The sequence below is a fragment of the Gorilla gorilla genome, chromosome 4 (assembly GCF_029281585.2).
Source record: "Gorilla gorilla gorilla isolate KB3781 chromosome 4, NHGRI_mGorGor1-v2.1_pri, whole genome shotgun sequence".
NCBI lineage: Eukaryota > Metazoa > Chordata > Mammalia > Primates > Hominidae > Gorilla > Gorilla gorilla.
In genome coordinates, this window is record NC_073228.2 from 152,123,326 (window position 1) to 152,142,055 (window position 18,730).

The window sequence follows — 18,730 nt, forward strand, 5'->3', positions numbered from 1 at the left end:
GCATAAAGTAGGAACATGACATTAAATAAGAAGCTTTCACTGGAGTCTAAAGAGCTTAGGTAAATAACGATGTTAGCAGGATCACAGAGTCCCCTGTATGGAACTTTTTCTATCTTTCTCCACAACCAAGGTCTGGAGCAGGAAAATAAGAAGCTGAATTTATCCCAACTTGGAAGAAAGAAGGAAAAATAGAGAGCAGGACATCAAGAGAGGATGGACGTGTTAAGGAGCTAATTATTAACGTCAGACTGTGGAATTCAAGCTAGTACAGGAACACAAAGCCACAAAAGAGTGCTAACTACTCTAGGAGAGATTAAAGCCTGTGAAATAGAACTTTTCCAGATAATGGCGAGTTTTTAGGCTTGCTCATGCTGAAGCTTAATATAAGCTAATAAGTAGAGAAATTAGGAGGCTTGGATATTGCAAACTTTATTGGTTGGGGTGTTACCCAGGCTAATAGAAAAAAAATTATATCCTAGAAAGACAGAACAGGTGCGACTTCTGAGAAGAAGGGTTAGAGAAGACTAGAAAGGCTGGGACCACCTTGAATTTGGCACACACACACACACACCCACACGCACACACAAAATCACCAAATGATCTGGAATGTGGTAGGTCATTAATCTGCTTTGCAAATGTCAGAACTTTAGGATCCCAGTACTTCTTGTTCTCAGGATCCACAACCAGAAATCACAAGTACGGAACCTCCAGGTCTGTCTCTTCCTGCTGGAACAGGACACATCAGAGGGGTTGGTTCAGGAGAGGGATCAAACTCAGAAACAGCCATTAAAGTAAACTCATGCCAAGAAATTGGTCACTCAGCTATGCGATGAGTCAGCCTCCACTGCTGTACGTCCTTGGCTACAGACTCCCGGAACAGCAGCTCTTATCAAGTCTAGCTGTGACAGACTCCTGGAACAGCAGCTCTTCTCAAGGCTAGTTGTGACATCCAAAGTGACAAGAGCAGGCCCATATTCAGCCACCTCATCCAGGTAACTACTCTTTGACTTCTCTCTCCTTAGTCCAAGTCAGTGGTGGGATCTCTTCAGCTTTCCTCTCTGTCAGTGGGTTTCCCTCTTTTTCCTCTAACACCCTCCTTTTGTTTCCTCTGCATATTAAAGTAGAGAAAATGTCACGCTTATTTATGGTTCTCCTTCATTTCTCTTTATGCCCCTGCTACAATTTTGAAAGGAGACAGAATGGATAGAGTAGGGCGTGAGCAAGTTAAGGAAATGGACTGGGAAGGTATCTTCTCCCTGGGCCTAAATATTTCACTCCTAGCAAAGAAAAGTTGGGCTAAACAAATTGTCAATTTAATATGTTTAAACTCTACTTATATTAATACCAGTTGATTCTTTCAATGTCCTATGGAGGTCATACTTTCTGAGGCCTGCACTTATCAGAGACGTTAAACCAAGAATTTGAACTGACATCTCTCTAACTCCAAACTCTGATTTCTAGCATCTCACTCAATTCAAGGTCATATGTCATATGTTTTTTGTTTTTTTTTCTGATTCTTGCATCAGGGAAGGTATACACAATTTTTATGAAGCATGACCAACAATTCCATTTTTAACCCATTCTTTATATTTGAGCCCATGTGACTGACCTGGCAAAGATAAATTTAGCTGGGAAATAAAGGGCTTAAGTGTGGGAGAAACTGGTCCATCTCAGGGAATCACATGTTATAGGGTGATATGTCCAAGATTGTACAGGACAGCCCTCAGTTTACACCTGTTACCTCAGAATTCTTATGAATTCTTTACATGTCGGTATTCACTAACAAGAAGGCATCAGCTTAGGTAATTAACAGCGAGATAATTAGATAATTGTAGGGTGAACCTATGTATAGGTAATAGACTTTGAGTCAGCCCTGATGAATCTTGGGCCTAATTTTTCTTCCAGGCCAGAACTGTGATTGTCAGCTAGTTTTTGGCAGAAAAAAAAAAGTCTTTTTTTTATGTTTTTCATCTTCCTCTTGAAAGCAAAAGGGCTCTCTCAGGCCTGAGTTCCTGGAGACCAGGTCAGTATAAGAATCACCAGGGCAAGTGTACAGGAATGGTATCACCTTAGGGTATTGTGTTCTCTCACATTGGAAAAGCTAGCTGTGCGGGAAACTAAAAACAAACAATCTTGGGCATGTTCACAGGCCTTATCAAAGAAGAGTCTTATATGAGATCAAATGGCTGCCTTTCCCCACAAGATTATATTTTTCCTGGTATGCTCTACTTTGACACATGTGGCTTTCTCAGGTGAGTAACCTAAGAGGTTTTGGGAGATAAATTCTGATTTTCTTAAAGTTATAGGAAAGAAAACGAGTAATTTTTTACTTTTATGGGAAATATTTTGCTGAAATGTAAGCCAGTGCAGTCCAAACTGGGTATAATTAAAATGTATATTCTTAAATAGAAAAACCAGACTTGTTTTCTACGTGGTGGAGTCACAACCTCGTGTCTATTCTGTCAATTCAAAAGAAATCCTCTAGAGCAGAGAAAATTGTGATTTTTTTATTGTAAGCAATATCCAGTATAATTATCACTTTTCCTAGAAAAAATGATGCATTTTCTTATGGATTTCAAATATGATAAATGATATGATAAATATGATAATGAAAAATAAGCCAATGAAAAAAGCTACTTCTGTGATTGATGTTGGGTTGACATGTGTCTTTAGAGTTCAGTAGTAAAAATCATGAATGTATAAAAACAAAACCTATGTTACCTGCTAATTATAGATGGAATAATGCCTCCCCAAAATATCCAAGTCCTAATCACTGGAACCTGTGAATATGTTGCCTTGCATGGCACAGGGGACTTTGCAGATGTAATTTAGTTAAGGATCCTAAGATTGAAAAATTATACTGGACTATTCAGGTGGAACAATATAATCACAAGGATTCTTATCAGAGGGAGGCAGGAGGGCCCAAGTCAGAGAAGATGTGACAATGGAAGCAGAAGTTAGAATGGTGCAGTAAAAGGGCCATGGGCCGAGGAACTCAGCCAGCCTGTAGAAGCTGGAAAAGGTAAGGAAATTAATTCTTCCTTAGAAACTCCAGGAGGAATGCATCACTGCTGACATCTTGACTTTAGGACTTCTCACCTCCAGAATTGTAAGATAATAAATTTGTGTTTTGTTAAGTCACTAAGTTTGTGAGAATTCATTACAACAGCAATAAGAAAATAGTACACCTGCAAATAAATTACAGATTAGTAAAGCAGACACTATAACCTCATGTTTGCATTTCCAGATCATCCTTAAATACATGGTACAAAGTAAATGCTTAGTAAATGAATGTTTAAAAATGTAGCTATTATCAATTGATTGCCTGCTATGTGTAGGTTCTCTGTAATATACTTATTTTAAATATGCCTCAGTTGGATAGAATTGGATTAATCACAATACTTGGTTCAATAAATTTCATTGGGTTCAATCAAAAAGCACCATGAATATATCATTCCTGCAAAAATCTAGACTACTGACAAAAGTTCAAATCCAATAATGTAGTATTCAATCAACCAATTCTCTTGTCTATCTTCATCCAAGAAAAACACAATTCTACATATTTTTTTAAATTTATTTTTTCCCAAAATTCTTACTTCAGTTTCAGTCATTCTAAATCTTGTGTCCATTCTTCTCATGCTCTTATTTTTAATATAGTCTTTTATTTATACACATCATGGAAAATATATTTTTATAATTATTTTAACATTTATGTAACATTTATATAACTTGTCATAGAGGACTTTTTGTTTTGTTTTGTTTTGTTGGAGACGGAGTCTCACTCTATCGCCCAGGCTGGAGTGCACTGCAAGCTCCACCTCCCGGATTCACGCCGTTCTCCTGCCTCAGCCTCCCGAGTAGCTGGGACTACAGGCACCCGCCACCACGCCCGGCTAATTTTTTGTATTTTTAGTAGAGACAAGGTTTCACCATGTTAGCCAGGATGGTCTCCATCTCCTGACCTCGTGATCCGCCCGCCTGGCCTCCCAAAGTGCTGGGATTACAGGCGTGAGCCACCACGCCTGGCCTATTATTAGGCCTTTGTAATTCAATATTATATGAAGAGAATATTTTCATCTTTTGAAATTTGATTTTTCCTACATATTGTTTAAATTTATAAATATTCATGTGTGCAGTTGTTCATTTAGTTTCATTGATGAATAATATCACATCAATGAATAATATCCCAATGTGCGACTATACCCTAATTTCATTACTCTTTTGTTGATGGACATTTGGTTTGCTTACAAATTTATGATGTTAAGAGCAGAGCTGGTAGAAATATTCTTATACATGTTTTTTGATGCACGTGAACAAGAGTTTCTCTTAGGTATATATCTGGAGTATACAGCAAGAGTAGAGTTGCTATGCTACAATGTGTGTGAATTTTCTATAATAGAAGATAATGCCAGATGGTTCTCCAAAGTTACTGCATGAACTAATAACTTTTCATTAGAAAATTAAAATTTAAAAAATATTAGATAATAAAAAATGTTTCAGATGATGGTGCAATATATAAAGTGAGATTCTTTTTTTGTTTTCCTTCCAGAAGCCCAATTGTTTTAGTATGGTTTGTGGAAAGGATGATTCTTTTTCCACTAAATTGTTCTTTCCCCTTTGCCAAAGAGCACTTGTCCATAGAAGTGTATATTTTTGAACTTCTTAGATGCCTATATTTCTGGACTCTATCCTTTTCACTGATCTATTTGTTTATCTTTATGCCAATCTGTTATGAAAATGTCAGACCTTTAGGATGTCAATACTTCCTGTTCTCAGGATCCACACCAGAAATCACAAGTACAGAACCTTCAGGTCTGTCTTTAACAAATTAACTAAACCATATTTTAAAAGAAAAATATGTTTATACCAAAATGGGAGGAATGGAACTAACCCAACTTATCTTTGAATCTATTAGTTGAACTATATATTCTTATTCTAAAGACAAAAAAGTCATTTATACATCGAACTCTAATTTGTAGGCTTTCATTTTGCAAAAGCATGGAATAAGAATTCTGTAAATGCAAATATAGTTTTGTTCAATATTGCCAAATTTTACTTCATAAACATTCTTCCAATTTGGATTCCCACCAGGAACCTCTTTCTCAACAGCTAATCTGATACGTGATAAATGGTATTTCCATATAGTTTTAATTAGCATTTTTCTTAGCATGAGTAAGGCTGAATTTCCTTTAGAGATTTAAGGGTCATTTCTGTATCTTTTTGAGTATGTATGCTTGTGTAAATTATATTTGCATGCATATTGTCTGCTCTTCAATTAGGTTTCTTATTTTTTTCTTCCCTCAATTTTAATGAGTTCTTTATAAATTATGCCCTTTATCAAAAATCTTTTTAGATTGTATACGTTTATTTTTTGCCAGGAAGTTGTTTTTATTTTTAAGTAAAAAAAAAAATGCATCTGTGTTTTCTGTTATTTAGATTAATGAATCTTTATGATGAAAAAGGAATTATGTCATTTTAATTATTGTATAGTTTTATTTTTTATGTTTAAATCCTGATTCATTTGGAGTTAATTCTTATGTATGATGTGCAGTATATACATGTAATTTTGTTTCATTTTTACTAGATGAAGACCTTTATTTTTCTTTTCTTATAACTATATCCAGCTACTTTTGTCATAAAAATATTCTGACCTTTCAGTAGTAGATAAAAGCATTCTATCTTTTTTGTTCTCTGAAAGAGTGTACATGTAATCAGCAAGACCTATTCCTCGAAAGGTTAGTAGTCTTTTCTTTGTGGGAAGATTTCTAAATATCGTGCAGAATTTTTCTTTTACCTTTTGAAAATTCTAACTTTTGGAAAGTCAGAATATTCTATGATATTTTAAATATCACTTAACAGTGACAGATAAGTAAGAGCAGAATACAATAAGTACTTTCTTATTTCATTTTCCCACAGGCAGCTAGTCACCCTCTGTCCCAGGCAACACCAGCACCCCTCATACAACCAACCCATAAAGTCAGTATCCTGAAAGCCAGGGAACTCCCTCAGTTTTCTTATCATAACTGTGCCCACTTTAATTCAGCATCTTGGTAGGAACTGGCCTGATACATTACTTACTATATCATATTTACTTTTTTAAATTTTAAAAATGCATGTAATTACCCCAATTGCAGTGAAGAGGAAGCTAAAGCCAACAAAAGTGAAAATAAATAAATACAATTATTTTAAGTTATATATACAACCTCAGTTTTTACTCTTTCCTCACTGATACAGCAAATTTATAAATAAAATCAATACTGTGAAAAAGAAAAAGTGGATAAAGTAATTTAAAAAGGAATGTTACTGCAAATTCTATTGCTATTAAAATTCTTTTGTATACATTTTTGTAAATGAGTAATTAAATTAGTTTACATTATTCAATCAGTGACTTCAGTAGGTGATATTATATCCCATGGAGAACTATTTCCTTTAACTTACTGTGTTTGTTCTTTATTAGCAGGAATTTTCAATAAACGTGACTTCACTAGGTGGCCTAAGGTAAATTTAAATTTCTCAGTTCTAGGTTATAATTCTAGTCTAATCACTCTCCAGACATGAGAGATCTAAAACTTCATGGAAAGTCAGGCACAGTGGCTCATGCCTGTAATTCCAGAACATAGGGAAGCTGAGGCAGGAGGATCACCTGAGCCCAGGAGTTCAAGGTCGGCCTGAGCAACATAGGAAGATCCTGTGTCTAAAAAAATACAAAAATTAGCCAGGTGTGGTGGGGCAAGGCTGTAGCCAGCTACATGGGAGGTTGAGTTGGGAGGGTCACTTGAGGCCAGGAGTTGGAAACTGCAGTGAGCCATAATGGCACTACTGCACTCCAGCCTGGGCAACAGAGTGAAACCCTGTCTATAAATAAATAAATAAATCTTCATGGAGGTAAAGCAGAATAGAAGGATTCTATGTGACCTTGCACATAGACCTCTCCATACTTAGATTGTCTCCCATGTAGCACAAGCTTTAAAATATAATATTTTAGTAAAATAAATATCTTTATAGTCAAATAAAATATTGAGTAAATATATCTCTGATCATTAAGTAAAATAATACCTGCCATGTGTTCAAAGTCACAAAGCTAAACCGTGGTAAATCCAGGGTTTATTCTCAGTTTTAATAAGTTTTGGGATACATGTGCAGAACATACAGGCTTGCTACATAGGTATACATGTGCCATGGTGGTTTGCTGCACCCATCAACCTGTCATCTACATTAGGTATTTCTCCTAATGCTATTCCTCCCCTTGGCCCCGCTCCCCCAACAGGCTCCAGTGTGTAATGTTCCCCTCCCTGTGTTCATGTGTTCTCATTGTTCAACTCCCACTTATGAGTGAGAACATGTGGTGTTTGGTTTTCTGTTCCTGTGTTAATTTGCTGAGAATGATGGTTTCCAGCTTCATACATGTCCCTGCAAAGGACATGAACTCATTCTTTTTCATGGCTGCATAATATTCCATGGTATATATGTGCCACATTTTTTTATCCAGTCTATCATCGATGGGCATTTGGGTTGGTTCCAAGTCTTTGCTATTGTGAATAGTGCTACAATAAACATATGTGTGCATGTGTTTTTATAACAGAATGATTTATAATCCTTTGGGTATATACCCAGTAAAGAGATTGCTGTGTCAAATGGTATTTCTAGTTCTAGATCCTTGAGGACTCACCACATTGTCCTCCAAAATGGTTTAACTAATTTACACTCCCACCAACAGTGAAAAAGCATTCCTATTTCTCCACATCCTCTCCAGCATCTGTTATTTCCTGCCTTTTTTTCTTTTTTTTTTTTTTTGACGGAGTCTCACTCTGTCACCCAGGCTGGAGTGCAATGGCGTGATCTTGGCTCACTGCAAGCTCCGCCTCCCGGGTTCACGCCATTCTCCTGCCTCAGCCTCCCGAGTAGCTGGGACTACAGGCACCCGCCACCAAGCCTGGCTAACTTTTTTGTATTTTTTAGTAGAGACGGGGTTTCACCGTGTTAGCCAGGATGGTCTCATCTCCTGACCTCGTGGTCTGCCTGCCTCCGCCTCCCAAAGTGCTGGGATTACAGACGTGAGCCACTGCGCCCGGCCTGTTTCCTGCCTTTTTAATGATCGCCATTCTAACTGGTGTGAGATGGTATCTCATTGTGGTTTTGATTTGCATTTCTCTGATGACCAGTGATGATGAGCGTTTTTTCATATGTTTGTTGGCTGCATAAATGTCTTCTTTTGAAAAATGTCTGTTCATATCCTTCACCCACTTTTTGATGAGGTTGTTTTTTTCTTATAAATTTGTTTAAACTTCCTGTAGATTCTAGATATTAGCCCTTTGTCAGATGGGTAGATTGCAAAAATTCTCTCCCATTCTGTAGGTTGCCTGTTCACTCTGATGATAGTTTATTTTGCTGTGCAGAAGCTCTTTAGTTTAATCAGATCCCATTTGTCAATTTTGGCTTCTGTTGCCAATTGCTTTTGGTGTTTTTTAGTCATGAAGTATTTGCCCATGCCTGTGTCCTAAATGGTATTGCCTAGGTTTTCTTCTAGGGATTTTATGGTTTTAGGTCTTGCATTTAAATCGTTAATCCATCTTGAGTTAATTTTTGTGTGAATTGTAAGGAAGGGGTCCAGTTTCAGTTTTTGGCATGTGGCTAGCCAGTTTTCCCAACACCATTTATTAAATAGGGAATCCTTTCCCCATTGCTTATTTTTGTCAGGTTTGTCAAAGATCAGGTGGTTGTGGATGTGTGGTGTTATTTCTGAGGCCTCTGTTCTGTTCCATTGGTCTATACAGCTGTTTTGGTTACTGTTGCCTTGTAGTATAATTTGAAGTCAGGTAGTGTGATGCCTCTAGATTTGTTCTTTTTGCTTAAAATTGTCTTGGCTGTATGGGCTTTTTTTTGGTTCCATGTGAAATTTAAAGTAGCTTTTTCTAATTATGTGAAGAAAGTCAATGATAGCTTGATGGGAATAGCATTGAATCTATAAATTACTTTGGGCAGTATCACCATTTTCACAATATTGATTCTTCCATCCATGAGTATGGGATGTTTATCGATTTGTTTGTATCCTCTCTTATTTCCTTGAGCAGTGGTTTGTAGTTCTCCTTGAAGAGGTCCTTCACATCCCTTGTAAGTTGTATTCCTAGGTATTTTATTCTCTTTGTAGCAATTGTGAATCGGAGTTCACTCATGATTTGGCTCTCTGTTTGCCTATTATTGGTGTATAGGAATGCCTGTGATTTTTGCACATTGATTTTGTATCCTGAGACTTTGCTGAAGTTGCTTATCAGCTTAAGGAATTTTTGGGCTGAGATGATGGAGTTTTCTAAATATATGATCACGTCATCTGCAAACAGAGATAATTTGACTTCCTCTTTTCCTATTTGAATACCCTTTATTTCTTTCTCTTGCCTGAATGCCCTGGTCAGAACTTCTAATACTATGTTGAATAGGAGTGGTGAGAGAGGACATCCTTGCCTTGCGCTGGCTTTCAAAGGGAGTGCTTCCAGCTTTTGCCCATTCAGTATGATATTGGCTGTGGGTTTGTCATAAATAGCTCTTATTATTTTGAGATACATTCAATCAATACCTAGTTCATTGAGTGTTTTTAGCATGAAGGGGTGTTGAATTTTATTGAAGGTCTTTTCTGCACCTATTGAGATAATCAAGTGCTTTTTGTCATGGTTCTGTTTACGTGATGGATTGTGTTTATTGATTTGCATATGTTAAATGAACATTGCATCGCAAGGATGAAGCCGACTTGATCATGTTGGATAAGCTTTTTGACGTGCTGCTGGATTCAGTTTGCCAGTATTTTATTGAGGATTTTCCCATCAGTGTTCACCAGGGATCTTGGTGTGAAATTTTCTTTTCTTGTGTCTCTGCCAGGTTTTGGTATCAGGATGATGCTGGCCTCATAAAATGAGTTAGGGAGGAGTCTCTCTTTTTCTATTGCTTGGAATAGTTTCAGAAGGAATGGTACCAGCTCCTCTTTGTACCTCTGGTAGAATTCAGCTGTGAATCCATCTGGTCCTGGGCTTTTTTTGGTTGGTAGGCTATTAATTACTGCCTGTATTTCAGAACTTGTTATTGGTCTATTTAGGGATTCGACTTCTTCCTGGTTTAGTCTTGGGAGGACGTATGTGTCCAGGAATTTATCCATTTCTTCTAGATTTTCTAGTTTATTTGCATAGAGATGTTTATAGTATTCTCTAATGGTAGTTTGTATTCTGGAGGGATTGCTGGTGATATCCCCTTTATCATTTTTTATTGTGTCTATTTGATTCTTCCCTCTTTTCTTCTTAGTCTGGCTAGCAGTCTATCTGTTCTGCTAATCTTTTCAAAAAACCAGCTCCTAGATTCATTGATTTTTTGAAGGGGTTTTTGAGTCTCTATCACCTTCAGTTCTGCTCTGATCTTAGTTATTTCTTGCCTTCTGCCAGCTTTTGAATGTGTTTGCTCTTGCTTCTCTAGTTCTTTTAGTTTTGATGTTAAGGTGTCGATTTTAGATCTTTCCCACTTTCTCCTGTGGGCATTTAGTGCTATAAATTTCCCTCTGAACACTGCTTTAGCTGTGTCCCAGAGATTCTGTTATGTTGTGTCTTTGTTCTCATCAGTTTCAAAGAATATCTTTATTTTTGCCTTAATTTTGTTATTTACCCAGTAGCCATTCAGGAGCAGGTTGTTCTGTTTCCATGTAGTTGTGCAGTTTTGAGTGAGTTTCTTAATCCTGAGTTGTACTTTGATTGCACTGTGGTCTGAGAGACTGTTTGTTATGATTTCCATTCTTTTGCATTTGCTGAGGAGTGTTTTACTTCCAATAATGTGTTCAATTTTAGAATAAGTGTGATGTGGTGCTGAGAAGAATGTATATTTTGTTGATTGGGGTGGAAAGTTCTGTAGATGTCTATTAGGTCCACTTGGTCCAGAGCTGATTTCAAGTCCTAAATATCCTTGTTAACTTTCTGTCTCATCAATCTATCTGACAGTGGGGTGTTAAAGTCTTCCACTATTATTGTGTGGGAGTGTAAGTCTCCTTGTAGGTCTCTAAGAACTTGCTTTATGAATCTGGGTGCTCCTGTATTGGGTGCATATATATTTAGGATAGTTAGCTCTTCTTGTTATATTGATCCCTTTATCATTATGTAATGGCCTTCTTTGTCTCTTGTGATCTTTGTTGGTTTAAAGTCTGTTTTATCAGAGACTAGAATTGCAACCCCTGCTTTTTTTTTTTTTTTTTGCTTTCCATTTGCTTTGTAAATCTTCCTCCATCCCTTTATTTTGAGTCTATGTGTGTCTTTGCACATGAGATGGGTCTCCTGGATACAGCACACTGATGGGTCTTGACTCTATCCAATTTGCCAGTCTGTGTCTTTTAATTGGGGCATTTAGCCCATTTACATTTAAGGTTAATATTGTTATATGTAAATTTGATCCTGTCATTATTATGCTAGCTGGCTATTTTGCCCATTAGTTGATGCAGTTTCTTCATAGTGTTGATGGTCTTTACATTTTGGTATGTTTTTGCAGTGGCTGATACCGGTTTTTCCTTCCCATGTTTAGTGCTTCCCTCAGGAGCTCTTGTAAGGCAGGCCTGGTGGTGACAAAAATACCTCAGCATTTGCTTGTCTGTGAAAGATTTTATTTCTCCTTCCCTTATGAAGCTTAGTTTGGTTGGATATGAAATTCTGGGTTGAAAATTCTTTTCTTTAAGAATGTTGAACATTGGCCCCCACTCTCTTCTGGCTTGTAGAGTTTCTGCAGAGAGATCCACTGTTAGTTTGATGGGCTTCTTTTCATGGGTAAACCGACCTTTCTCTCTGGTTGCCCTTAACATTTTTTCCTTCATTTCAACCTTGGTGAAGCTGACATTTATATCTCTTGGGATTGCCCTCCTTCAGGAGTATCTTTGTGGTGTTCTCTGTTTATCCCAAATTTGAATGTTGGCCTGTCTTGCTAGGTTGGGGAAGTTCTCCTGGATAATATCCTGAAGGGTGTTTTCCAACTTGGTTCCATTCTCCCCATCACTTTCAAGTACACCAATAAAACGTAGGTTTGGTCTTTTCACATAGTCCCATATTTCTTGGAGGCTTTGTTCATTCCTCTTCATCCTTTTTTCTCTAATCTTGTCTTCACACTTTATTTCATTAAGTTGATCTTCAATCTCTGATATCCTTTCTTTTGCTTGATTGATTTGGCTATTGATACTCGTGTATGCTTCATGAAGTTCTCATGCTGTGTTTTTCATCTTCATCAAGTCATTTATGTTCTTCTCTAAACTGGTTATTCTAGTTAGCAGTTCCTGTAACCTTTTATCAAGGTTCTTAGCTTTCTTGCATTGGGTTAGAACATGCTCCTTTGGCTCAGAGGAGCTTGTTATTACCCACCTTCTGAAGCCTACTTCTGTCAATTTGTCAAACTCATTCTCCATCCAGTTTTGTTTCCTTGCTGCCAAGGAGTTGTGATCCTTTGGAGAAGAGGCTTTCTGAGCTTTGAAATTTTAAGCTTTTTTGGGCTGATTTTTCCTCATCTTTGTGGATTTATCTACCTTTGGTCTTTGATGTTGGAGACCTTCAGATCGAGTTTTTGCATGGTCATCCTTTCTGTTGATGTTGATACTATTGCTTTCGTTTGTTAGTTTGCCTTCTAACAGTCAGGCCCCTCTTCTGCAGGTTGGCTGGAGTTTGCTGGAGGTCCACTCCAGCCCCTGTCTGGTTATCACCAGTAGAGGCTGCAGAACAGCAAAGATTGCTGCCTGCTCCTTCCTCTGGAAACTTTGTCCCAGAGCGGCACCTGCCAGATGCCAGCCAGAGCTCTCCTCTTTGAGGTGTCCGTAGACCCCTGCTGGGAGGCATCTCCCCCTCAGGAGGCACGGGGGTCAGGGACCCACTTGAGGAGGCAGTCTATCCCTTAGCTGAGCTCAAGCACTGTGCTGGAAGATCCACTGCTCTTTTTAGAGCCAGCAGGCAGGAACGTTTAAGTCTGCTGAAGACGCACCCACAGCTGCCCCTTCCCCCAGGTGCTCTGTCCTAGGGAGATGGGAGTTTTATCTATAAGCCCCTGACTGGGGCTGCTGCCTTTTTGTCAGTGATGCCCTGCCCAGAGAGGAGAAATCTAGAGAGGCAGTCTGGCTACAGCAGCTTTGCTGAGCTGCAGTGGGCTCCACCCAGTCGGAACTTCCCAGTGGCTTTGTTTACACTGTGAGGGGAAAACCACCTACTCAAGCCTCAGTAATGGCGGACGCCCCTCCCCCCACCAAGCTTGAGTGTCTCAGGTTGACTTCCGACTGCTGTGCTGGCAGCAACAATTTCAAGCCAGTGGATCTTAGCTTGCTGGGCTCTGTGGGGATGGGACCTGCTGAGCAAGACCACTTGGCTCCCTGGCTTCAGCCCCCTTTCCAGGTGAGTGAACAGTTCTGTCTCCCTGGCATTCCAAGCACCCCTGGGGTATGAAAAAAAAACTCCTGCAATTAGCTCAGTGTCTGCCCAAATGGGCACCCAGTTTTGTGCTTGAAACCCAGGGCCCTGGTGGTGTAGGGACCTGAGGGAATCTCCTGGTCTGCAGGTTGCAAAGACTGGGAAAAGCATAGTATCTGGGCTGGATAGCTCTGTCCTTCACAGCACAGTCTCTCATGGCTTCCCTTGGCTGGGGAGGGAGTTCCCTGACCCATTGCACTTCCCGGGTGAGGTGGCGCCCCACTCCGCTTCTGTTCACCCTCCGTGGGCTGTACCCACTGTCTAACCAGTTCCAGTGAGATAAGTCAGGTACCTCAGTTGGAAATGCAGAAATCACCCACCTTCTGCATTGGTCTCACTGGGAGCTGCAGACCAGAGCTGTTCCTATTCAGCTATCTTGCCTGCAGTTTTAATAAGTTTTAATACAAAATCCTTATTCTGACCAATGACACTTGAGGTCTGTCCTCTAGAAGTTCACAAACACATAAGTATCTCCACTCATAAACATCCTACTGGAACTGAAACATGAAGGCTAAGTGAAAACTTTGCATTCAAGGTTAAACAGGGATATTAAAATGGTTATGACTTGAAGAGATGATAGGATGGGTGGGGACACTACAATCAGAAAAAGAAACTGGCCTGACAGAAGGCCACAGAACAGTGAATCCTTGATAAGATCAATTGACTGGTATGATTTAATATTATTTTTAAGTTGGGCAGAAGTGACAGGAAGAAATAGATGGGAGAGAGTGTATTATTTGTCACTTTATGGTGTCATGTATTTGCAGCCCCGATGTAAAATGTATATCCCACTGGACCCTGATTACAATGCAGACTGCCCCAATGTGACAGCACCTGTTTGTGCCTCAAATGGCCACACTTTCCAGAATGAGTGTTTCTTTTGTGTTGAACAGAGGTAAGTTCAGAATAAAATGCCATTATTTTTTCCCTCTACTTCTTCACAGAAATTTCAAAGAAACATAGTCAAGGAATTGGGTTTTACTGATGCATACTTTTTTAAAAAAAATAGCCTCATTATTTACAAAAACTGGAGACAGACTATAGACAGAGTGAAGAAAGAAAGTCTCCTAGAATTTAGTTAGTATTCAAAGTTGAATCATTTAAAAAAGAAAAGAGGCTTACATAATGTTCTGGGAGAACTGTACAGAGATTATATTTGTAGGTAATCTGTAGATTATATTCAAGCAATAAATGGAAATCTAGTTATTTAAAAAAACACTGAACTTTTTTTATATGTCACATTGACAAACCTATGAATAGCACCTATCAGTGTTTGGTAGCTATTAAGAGGTGTAGAAAAAGATGCAGATGCAGCTATAGACATAGACAAACGTATAAACATAGATGCAGGTATAGATACACACACGAGTAGCAAAGGGATTTTGTGGTCTTACATGCATAAAAATTGACAGTCAACTTTTCATATTGTTTTTGCCTTTCAAATAAATTCAGTAGGAAATTTAGACTAAAGAATTAATAATATTCCTTACAATGTATATTTAGCTCCATTCAAAATTGTTTTCACAAATCAGCCCTGTGTCTTGTCAGTTAACTTCTTCATGACCTGTGAGATCTCTGTTGAGGTTCCCCAAGACTATCTTCAGGCTTGAGGATTCAGGAGGACTCATAAAACTCAGAAAAGCCGTTATATTCATGGTAACAGTTTATTATAATGAAAGGATACAAATTAAAATCAGCAAAGACCAAAGATGCATGAGGTGGAGTCCCCGAGAGAGCAGGCACAAGTTTCCAGCTGTCTTCTCCCAGTGGACTCACAGAAGCGATACTTAATTCTCCCTGCTACCATGACAACACACATGAAGTATTGCTTACCAGGGAAGCTCACCCAAGACTTGGTGTTCAGACTTTTTAATGGGGGTCAGTCAGGTAGGCACAGAATACCTACATGGCTGATCTTAAATACTTAATCTCCAGCTCCTTCCCAGCCAGAGATCAAACTGATATGGAGTGCTCCAGGACCCTAGGTAAACAACAACAGGTGTTCATTATAAATTTCATGGCTAGCATAAACTCTTTGGCAGACCCAGGTCCTGGATATACAAACATACCCTATTGCACAGACTATTCCAAGGGCTCATAGGTTATCTCCCAGGAGCTGGTTTGAGCATGCCAAGCCTGCTGAGCCATCTCTTCTGCACAGCTTTCTTTGAAAATAATCCTCATGAGCTTCTAGTATCATGCTGCCTTTCAATGAGGATTATTCCATTTCAGAGGATAATTGAAATGTCCTTTAAAGAAAAAGAATGTAAATGTAAAAATGTAAGTTAACCAGGTCTCTACTGTTGGCTCTACTGTTCTCATTAAAAGATGAACGAGATACCAGACTATATAGAATAATTAAGTTACATTATCCTTCCTTCCTAATGCGGTTACTGTTGATTTCTTAGAAATGAGATAGTCAGAAAAGAGACTTGGAAATGTCTTTGTAGCTCTTCCATGTAATATTTCTGTTATACTCTGTGGTGTTTGTACACACACTACTAAAAAGAGCAGTGTAAGAGGGTCTTGCTCATAATGCCCTGGCCTCTGGAAAATCACATAGATTCAAACACACACACAGTGTGGGCCGTGATCTGCCAGACTATTACTTCACAACTTCCCACAAAGATCATTCTAAGATTCCTTTCAGGCTCATCTAGGAAATGTGAGGAGGCTGTAACCTCACGGAATGGTGTTAGCAGCTCAAAGATCAGGCCTCAGATCTCCTTGGCAAAAATGGGGATGAGGTTAAAGAAACAATCCCTTCTTTCCTTCCTCCCTCCCTCCCTCCCTCCCTTTCCTTCCTCTCTTCCTTCATCAATTCCTTCTTTCCTTCCTTCCTTCCTTCTTTCCTCCCTCCCTCCCTTTCCTTTCTTTCTTGCTTCCTTCCTCCTCCCTCCTTCCCTTCCCTTTCCTTCCTTACTTCCTTCCTTCCATTTTTCCTTCCTACCTTCTTTCTTCCTTCCTTGGGCTTCTAGGTCATCCTCCAGAAGCTGGTAATAATTCCTGGTGTAGTAATTCCTTCCTTACTTACTTCCTTCCTCCCTCTCTCCCTCTTTCCTTCTTTCCTTCCTTTCTACCTTGTAACTCTGAGAGATGTACTGTGACCACTCTAGTTTTTATTTCTCAGTCTAAGAATAAATGAAGAGCCCTGCTGGTTAAAATAGTTAAAAACCGTTCAGTAACATTGTAGCCAATAGGAGCACAGTTCATATCAAACATATCTTATTCTGGAACACAGAAAATTAATTCCAATGGCAGGAATGGTGCAGTGACATGCATATTTGCTTAATTCTCCATATGACCTGAATGTATAAACTTAATTTTCATGCCATTTCTATATCTCGGGGCAAGAAGAATAGTCCTAATGCTCTTTTGAACAATGGGAGGAGAAGGGTAATTCCTTGGTCTCTGCTCTTGGCAGTGTTTTGAGGAAAAAGCCCTGGCAAATTGGACTCACTGCTCTCAGAGATATCTGCCACTTGTGAACAATGTAAAATCTTTGAAAAACAATGATGAATCCAAGACTTGGCTAGAATTTATAGAGTCATATTCACTGTCCTTAATGAATCCCTCAAGCCTACTCAGCCTAGCACTCTGGTAATATATGCTAAGAAAAGAGAACATTACATGAAACAGTCTATACTCTTAAAAAGCTTGTGGTCTTATTTGACAAAAAGAACATATGCATACAAAGTTGATGAGAATAGAAAGCAACCTTGGTTTTGTTGGACAAAAATGATGTTTTAATACGTTTTGAAATCATTGATAGAATTTACCCACAAATACAGATTTCAAACTTGCTTAGTGATACTAAGCAAAGATTTCTCAGGCAATAAATAAGCAACAGCTGCCTCATAGTAGCTCCCTGTTCAAATGGAGATCATGTGTTCCAAACAACCATAGTTCTTCCTCTCTCTTTTGTGATGGAAGTGGCTCACATCACTTACTTATATTACCCACTAGGCTCCAAGCATTTATGTTTGCAATTCCTGAACCAAATAAGTGCATTAGATATATATCAAAGGTGAACCTGATTATAGGGGTTGGTGTGGGAAGTCTCTTGAAGAATGAGAGGGCTAAAGGAGTTTTAAAGAAATGGAACACAAAAAAGAAAATGGATTGTTCAATCTACACAGTGCCAACTGTTTGGGAAAACACTTGGAATCAAATAAGTGTGCAGTGTCTTTAGAGATGTAATACAAATATGATGCTGAAAGGAACATTATGTATTTAGAGAATAGTAATATGTAAAGACGGAAAATAATGCAGAGGCTAGTCTTTTGTGAAACATAAATACCCAAGTAAGGGGAATAGACTACAATCAATGGACAGTGTGAAAACAGTGAAAAATTTGAGCACAGAGCGAATTGCGTGAATTATGCATAGCATTATTGCTGTGGTTATCTTTTACCTCTTGGTAAAAAGAAATCTGGTATTTCTATGTTGAATGGAAAGGTATTGAGATGGGAATGGGTTAGGGGATGAAAAACTCTACATAAAAAATGTCATAGGACACCTTTTGAATAATCAAGACATGAAGAAAGAATGTACAAATTATAGTGGTAACAAACAAAAATGAAAAAAAAAAGAAGGATGTAAAGGGAATTTAAAAGCAGCTCCCTTTTCAGGACCTCTTTTAGAAGATAAGGAAAAGTACATTCAATACCAATGTTCACTTTCCTTATGACACTAATCTTCTTTTTTTTCTCTTCTCTTTAGGGAATTTCATTATCGTATAAAATTTGAAAAATACGGAAAATGTGATTAATGGGTACTGGAGTAACTACACTTGCTTATTCTTTTTCTACTTAATTCAGAATAGTATTTCTTTTGGAGTGTGAGGATGTAAATTAAATAACATCCCTATGCTGTACTTAAACGTCAAACAAAATGAGAGACAAAAATGAAGGAATCAAACTGACAAGAACCAAATATCACATTTGTTACAAATAAACAACAAAAGAGCTGATATTCATTTCTGTGTATTGATTGTTTTAAGTCATCTTACTCCCATTTTGGGTAGTTTAAATTCTCTTCACTAGTTGGGCTTAACACTGCCTAAAATTATACTTACCACCAATTGCAGGCCTATCTGCAGAATTAAACCCTACCCCACTAATATAATTAAAAGACAAGGAGCAAAAGAGAAAATATCCTTCCTACAAAAGACAGAGTCCAAAGGAAGGAATCACTGAGTTACCCAGGTCTAGTGCTATTTTTCACCGTTCGCAAATGGATGTTATACTTTCTGTGGTTGGAGAAGTAAAATA

At 38.3% G+C, this 18,730-nt stretch overlaps 1 protein-coding gene across 2 annotated transcripts; it reads left to right on the forward strand.

Annotated features, from left to right (window-relative positions):
- The first annotated feature begins 955 nt into the window (after nt 1-955).
- SPINK13 (serine peptidase inhibitor Kazal type 13) lies at nt 956-18,429 on the forward strand. 2 transcript variants are annotated; one of them, XM_055387404.2, is made up of 5 exons: nt 956-992; nt 2,150-2,252; nt 6,458-6,498; nt 14,225-14,352; nt 18,180-18,429. In XM_055387404.2, exons 2-5 carry the CDS (start codon nt 2,183-2,185, stop codon nt 18,226-18,228), a joined length of 288 nt encoding a protein of 95 aa, XP_055243379.1. In that variant the 5' UTR covers nt 956-992; nt 2,150-2,182; the 3' UTR covers nt 18,229-18,429. The 2 variants fall into 2 exon arrangements, with proteins under 2 accessions (XP_055243379.1, XP_055243380.1); XM_055387405.2 differs by having other exon boundaries at nt 6,461-6,498.
- Nucleotides 18,430-18,730: the final 301 nt, after the last annotated feature.

Bases quoted from the DNA above. Each gene is read 5' to 3' on its own strand.
- SPINK13 (XM_055387404.2), top strand. From the start codon at position 2,183: ATGGCTGCCTTTCCCCACAAGATTATATTTTTCCTGGTATGCTCTACT. The intron at 2,253-6,457 runs GTGAGTAACCTA...GTTCTTTATTAG, and splicing joins GACACATGTGGCTTTCTCAG to CAGGAATTTTCAATAAACGT. The intron at 6,499-14,224 runs GTAAATTTAAAT...ATGTATTTGCAG, and splicing joins ACTTCACTAGGTGGCCTAAG to CCCCGATGTAAAATGTATAT.